This window comes from Trematomus bernacchii, unplaced genomic scaffold (assembly GCF_902827165.1).
Source record: "Trematomus bernacchii unplaced genomic scaffold, fTreBer1.1, whole genome shotgun sequence".
NCBI classification, from domain to species: Eukaryota; Metazoa; Chordata; class Actinopteri; order Perciformes; family Nototheniidae; genus Trematomus; species Trematomus bernacchii.
The window spans coordinates 5505070-5512228 of record NW_022987547.1 but is presented as its reverse complement, the minus strand read 5'-3'; the positions used below and the strand labels follow the sequence as shown (position 1 = coordinate 5512228).

Below are 7159 nucleotides of genomic sequence, written 5' to 3'. Positions count from 1 at the left end.
TTTGTGTTAATGTAATAGCAGTTAAAACAGGACCGGTCAAATTTGACCGCAAACACCAAAGTAAGGGGGGGAGAAAACGAAGACAATAGCAGGGTTAAAATCTAATCACCCATAGAGTATATATTTAATTAACACTTACAGTATAATGAATCCTTTGGAAAAAGACACCCAACTGTACTAAAAGATACATAGCATAACTCTAGGGCCACAGCGAATTAGATGGAGGCTTTGATGCAAACATAATGCCATTTAAAATACACTGTTGCAATCAAACCTGTGACTCAAATCTGACTGGAGCCCACACCTCCAAAACTAGTTTCTACATGGTTCTCAGGGTATTTATCTACCACAATAACACTTAATTGTGCCAAACCTGGTGACGGTTGAACCTCCCAAACCCACAGCTCTCACATCAGATGGTGATGACCCTGACCCGTACCACCCACAGCTCAGAGTTGAACCCTCGCTGACCTGGCTGGCATATCAGAGGTCAGGCTGATAGGACCTACCACGTTGTCCACCCCCCATGACCACTGTCATGACAGATACCAGACAGTGTGTGTGTGTGCTGTGTGTCCCTTTTCCTCTCTCTTTGAAGTTTAGAAAAATCGGCAGTGTTAGCACCGTCTACAAAGCGGTGTGAAGCTACAGCCCCCAGCTGCCTCCACTTCAGTGGGAGATGGCATGTCAAAACAGCACATGGCTCTGCCCTGCCAGAGTCATGCCTGCAAGTGGAGCACTCTCACGGGTCATCTGGAGCGACACAACAGCCACAATCATTCACACACCTCTGCTCTGTTTTCATTAGAGGACAAGATTTGCATTTATACAAAATTAGAATTACACCAGGCATGTTACTGTGTGTGAAGTAGGAGTACCTAATACACTGATTTGGTGAGTTTTGAAGTGTTTCTCTCTTCAAATTAATTAATTTAGCAGAATTTCCAAGTGCGACTGTGAGTGAGGAAGCACTTCAGCTTTTATGTTGTAAATATACTAATACAATAGTGATTTTGTTATTGTAAATTAAAGTTATAGGCATCAAGCTGTAGAATCTGTAGATCGGGTCGATTCTAAAAACACTTCCATTACATGTCACATTTCAGTTATAAGTGGTTATTTTTGGACATTCTGTTTTATGATAGTAAGCCTGAAATGAAGTGTTTAGTCGACCTCTTAGCTCTCTTAAGAGGGCTTTTTCGAACAACCTTGTTGTCTCTCACAGTTGGCAGAAAAGCGACGTAAAACGTCATTGACTTGTAATTGTGTTTGCGCTAATGCTATGTCAATCCAGAGTCTGGTCTCCTTTGTCCAGTCTGTAGGGCATTTGGCTGCAGCAATACACTTGGCAAGCAAGATAACAGGTGAATGGCCATGGCCTAATAGGCCATCTGTGGAAAACACATTGCAGTCAATTAAGAGTCCACTGCCTCCAGTTGTGGCCATTAGAAAGCCCCACTTCGACAAGTGACTCTTCAGTGGCTTTTACTCTGCCCACTCCTTTTCATACACGCTATCCTCGAGCTGCCCAGTCCCTCACAGACTGTCTTTTTGTCTAGTTCCGTTGTCCACTAGGCTTTTCTAGGTTCTATCAAAATGCAGTTTTCCACTCAAGGATTTGATGTGACCCTGATGGTCAAACAGAGCCTCCTTCACTACCTATTTATCTCTGCTGTCCTGCTCATTTTATTTCCCCCACTACACCACACAAAAGAAACATAGCTCTTCCTTCCTCTGGAGAGGACATACTTGAGAATAATAACATATACACAATAAACTAATTTAGTCCATAACATTTAGCCTTTACTATTTTTCACATGCACGTGCGCACCCACGCACACCTACACGCACTTTAAAAGGGGACATATGTTAATATCTTAATATTTATTCACATTATGATTATATATATATATATATATATATGTATATATATTTTTTTTTATTCAAATCAATAATAAATATCTCTAATAAATCTAAAAACTAGTGTGCTCAACTCATATTTGTTCATTTCATCAAATATAAAGTGTGTTAGATGACACTAATAGCACTAAGGGGAGTGTGCTGAGAATGTAGACACCATTTTAAATTGCAGAGCTGAGAACAGTTCACTATAATAAAGCTCATTAGGTTATACAAATAAGAATTTTTTATTTAAGCAGTATTTCCCTGCGGTGGACTCTCATAATTTCAGACTGATTTCAAAATAATGCGAAAGCTAAGACGTGACAGAGTACATATTTATCTGAGTATATGAAAATCAAACATGCCACTGTGGCGTAGGCGTTTCTGCAGCCTTCAGTTGGCTTTATTTTGAGTACAGTACGACACTAATGTGGCACTCCTTGTTTTTTGGGCTCATTGCCATTTCCTTAGCAGGTTTGTTTTATTTTTTTACCCAGGCCAGCTGATATGGCTAAGTGCAGGAAAGGCTTTTTCTTTATGTGATACAAGTTAACCTGCTTTATGCCAATTTGTGTCTGTGCTTTCCAAAGCAATTTAATCAGCTCTTATGTTTGCACGAGTGAGCCCAACACATCCCATAAAACAAGACTTTCCTGTTGAACAGGAGGGAAAACAGCCCGGTGGTATTCACTCCACAGCATCATTCACTATTTCTTTGATTGGCTTCTAAGAACCAGTCAGTAAACATTGCTCTTATTCAAAGGTGGGGCTATCATCTCATCTTCACCTTCAGCCTCATTCACAATGCCAGAAGTAATGCTTATGGTTATGCAAAAGCCTTATATGTAATCTTTTTGAATGTTGTAAGATGTAGCAACGTTTCCCACCTCTCCACAGGGCAGTGTGTTCTAGTTCCTGCTGCACACTGTATTCACATCGTTTCATCTTTCAACTCTCAAGCTCCATCGTTTACTTTTTCAAAAGAAGATATGAAGCATCATAAATCTAATTGTTACAGGAACGAATTTGCTCAAAACATAAAATACTGTAAATATTCAACTGGATTTGTGTGTTTGTCTAATAGTATATATTTTAATTTGCCCTTCTACTTTGCAAATTGATTATTACAAGCATCACAATACCTCATTGTATTGAATTCATAATTTAAAAGTAAAGAATTCTAAGCAATTAATAAATGTTATAACTCTTTACGTCAATTCAACTCAAAGATCAAGTAGCTGTCAAAAATGTAGTGCAGTAAAAAAAAGAAATGGTCTCTAAAATGTTTTATAGAAGTACAAAACAGAGCCTACCTTATTTTACATATAGTATAGGATTACCCAAGCTGTTCCTACAATAAAATGTGGTGGTTTACAATATTTTGGATTAAAAGAGAACATTGAACACAGCATCATTTTCAAGAGTTTTAATAATTTACTACAAAAGAGTGTAAAAGTAACAGACGTCTCCCACTGAAGTGGATCTGTTCATATTCAAAGTGATGACAGATGTAACAAATGTTTGCAAACTTGCCCACCTCTGTTCATTTGCGTACACTTACTTGGCAATTCAACCTCTTGGCTTTAATTAAATGAGTTTTGCACTGTATACTGTATATCAAAAAAGCTCACAGCAAAAAAATACTTTGATATGAATCACTTGAAAGTAAACCAACCAGCATGAAATGTACAGCTTTAAGAAAATAAAAATAAAAACACAGCTGAAAAGTGTATATACAAACATGCTAGGAGTGGAGCTGAAGAGACAGGCCTTTCTAATGCTTCGCTTGACATCATTTAGTAGCGCCAATGAAATAAAGCATCATTCTTAAATATTTTAATAACCTTGCAATATTCAAAAACCATGGTCTTCTATTGCCTATTTCAAGTTTTTTAGCAGAAGAGGAACACTTTATAAATATAGAGTTTATTGTATCTTCTGCATCAATTAGTTTAATTTAAACTCATTAAATAAAAAGGTAACATTTTCAATATCTGTAGAAAATAAAAACAACAACTTAAATGTTCATACTGTGTCCACTTTTAAAGAGATGGTTGTTTCCATCACCCTTATCATTAAGTGCCTGCTTGGAAGAGGTAATATATATGTATATACACATTTATATATTTATATATCAAATTCTATGACATGATATAATTTGTATAAATATGGCATCTTTACAATTGCATTAACATGACAATTTTATTTCTGATCCCAAGACAATTAACAGTCAATTGGGAAAAGGCCTTGTTTAAGTTTCTCATTTTCTTGTTTTAAATATTAAAAATAAGTCTCAATTATTTGCAAATGTATGTCTTACATCATAAACAACACCTCTGTCCTAACTGGTCAAATATGTTCCATTGTGTTCATATCTACAACACTCTGGAAGGTGAGGAAAAAGTGCCATTATCAAATGCTCCTCCCTTTGGAGTAAATGAGGACCTTTTGCCCCTCAAAAGTTTCATTGACCCACTGCAAGTCCCAAAAAGCTCAAGAGTGCAGTTCTATACAAAAATGTAAAAGCATCTTTGATGAAAAAAAGCCATGTGTGTGTGATGTCATGCCACTTTGCTGGTTGTACAATACGAAGTTATGTGGCTCTGCACGGATGTCACTTTTCACAAGTGAAGGTGTAAAAAAAAAAAAAAAAACCTTGTAGAAAGCTTCTCTGTAAATGTCAGATGCTTCAAATGCCACTAAGAGGTGTGGGACGTAATGCTTTTTGATCAGAAGAAATGTAACATTGTGATATGTCAATAAAATGGACACGGTTTGTTGGATCCATCGGTTTCCCCCCTCAAAAAGCACCATAATGGACCAGTTGTGAAGGCTCAAGCTGTAATGGGTTTGCAGGCTGTCACGATTCACAAGTGACAGTTAGTTATTGTTCAGAGCTTTTCACTTTTCCTATTCAATACATTCCAGGCATGGGAGAGTACTTTCTGCCCTGTCCTTTTCCCCATTTGGCCTTTAAATCCACGTCTACCCGAAACAACAGAAGAGCTCTGGTGCTCTCTGGTGCCCAGAAGGAGGAAGCGTAGGCACAGAGGAAGTGAAGGGAACATCTGTTTCCTTAGAGCTGTCCTGTGAGTCTCACGCTGCTAAAGCATGTTCAGGATGGCATTGTACATCTGGACCAGTACAGCCAGGTGGACGGGCAGGCAGGACTGGCGGTCCTGGGAGGCAGGGGTACACGTCAGCCAGGACAGAGCGTTGTACTGCTCCAATACAAACCTGGGGTTAAGAAAATACAACATATTAGCAATGACAATTTATAATAAAAACTGTCATAATAACTTTATTTATACAGCACTTTTCAAAACAGCGTCACAAAGTGCTTTACATGGATTAAGAACAGGATGTTCAGGCAACAAAGCATGCGGTCAAAATTCCCCAAAACCCAGCCAATACAACATACAGCATTTCAACAATAGCAGCAGTAATACAAAAATAGAACATGGATTTAGAGTAAAACAGAGCAGTGTCATCATTAGTTAAACGCTTGAGACATTCTGAAACCATTTTAATGCTGTTCTAGTAAATCCATCCAGCAAATCTACTTTTATTTCCTTAACCACTAAGTGTGCACTAAAATAAATTGTCACTGTCAATATTGAAAGCAAATATTTATTAAGTATTAATTTAACATATATTACCACTTTGTAGCATATAATGGCTCCCAATTATTTTTAATGTATTTATATTGAGCAATTATAAATGACAGATTGAGATTGAATCAAGACAATTGAAACAACAAATAAACGTGTTTGCACTGTTATCTGATACATACATCAGTTATGATGTATGTCTATGCAAATGATAAGATGTAGATTTTTACTCAAATAAATATTAATATATATTAATAAATAACAGTATTTAATGTCAATATTTACATTTGTGTTACTTTAGCTGAATGTTACACTTACTTATAAACACAGACATTTTAAATAAATCTAAAAAAGTTGTATTAACTACTTAAATAAGACAAATGGCTGCAGGCTTTGAAGGGTTCATCCTGTTTTGTACTCACCCTCAAATATATTCCTATAGAGCAGAAGATAATGAAGTGTAAAGGGACAACATGTCATTTACCTGAGCACATCAGAGGTGGTCTTTGAGTCCAAGGGGTGAGGGGTCCTCTTTGTCTTGTCTGACACCAGCTCATCAGGCTGGGCTATGGAGATGTGGTGGTGGAGGGAGGCCTGGAGAAAAGGAAAAGAGGGGGAAATGTCAAATGTTGAAGCATCCCTGGCTACACCGTATGCATTCTTAATGTTATAGCACATAGTTAAAGCTTTTTTTCTTTGTATTTCTTCTTGCACCCACAGGCAAAGCATACAGAGTTGTGGTTACCTTGAGGAAGAGTGGACACTGGCTCTCAGCCTGCGGACAGGAGGCCCAGAACCAGTGAGGGAGTCCATTGGCTTGTGCAGTGGAGACGTAGTACCCCAGAGCTAGCGGCTGCTGCTTCAGCTCCTCTGGAGGACTGTCCCTGGACATCAGGCGCTCTCCCTGGCTCTTTACAAACACAGGAGAAGGCCACTTATTAATTACAAACCTTCATGGTGATCCTTTCTAATCCTTTGCACTGGCATGACTGGTTTGTTCTCCTTTAACAATAATAAAAACGTGTCATTTTCAAGGCAATGCAAAAAGCATGAAAACAGAAGACCTCCTCACGATATACTGTAGTTCAGCAAATGCCCTTATTGTTTTGTTTCCGATGCTTTTCGTTGTGCTTGAATGCAATCCTTGTAATTAAAAGATAGTACACTGCAGAAAATGTGAATGTTATACTGGTTTTAACAAACAATTATTTTATATCCTCATAAGCTTTTATTCACATTGAGTCAAACTTGTTTCAAGACAACATATATATTTGCATGTTTTGCCCGTAGGTCAATGGGGACATGACATACAACATCCGTATGAAGTTACTATAGCGTGTTAGTACAGCTACACACTGTTCCCACAGTTAATCGGTACTGAAGGAAATGTTCTGTAATATAGGTTGTCAACATGTCTCTTCTACTGTGCCTCCAAGACAAATTCCTATGCATCTATTATACCTGGCAAAACTGTAATTCTGATTCTTGTTTGATAATAAGAAGTGTTGAGTGTCAGTCTGCAGAGAAGACGCTCCCATGCCTCAAAGTACAGAATCACATCTGAACCTGAAGAGGTATGCATTATGTTTCCAATAAAACATTTCTGTAATAAACAGTTGTACATAGCAATTAAAATGTGTCTTATA

The 7159-nt window shown here is 37.7% G+C and overlaps 1 protein-coding gene across 2 annotated transcripts in view; it reads right to left on the bottom strand.

The window, feature by feature from the left end:
* Positions 1-3313: 3313 nt before the first annotated feature.
* The window catches only part of LOC117476528 (mediator of RNA polymerase II transcription subunit 13-like), a 78506-nt gene continuing 74660 nt past the window's right edge, over positions 3314-7159 (bottom strand). For both annotated transcript variants that reach the window (XM_034123136.1, XM_034123137.1), the window contains exons 29-31: positions 6259-6423; positions 5998-6107; positions 3314-5139 (exon numbers count right to left, since the gene is read on the bottom strand). In XM_034123136.1, coding sequence (XP_033979027.1) covers positions 5007-5139; positions 5998-6107; positions 6259-6423 — 408 coding nt within the window. In that variant the 3' untranslated portion in view covers positions 3314-5006. The remainder of the gene's footprint in view (positions 5140-5997; positions 6108-6258; positions 6424-7159) is intronic.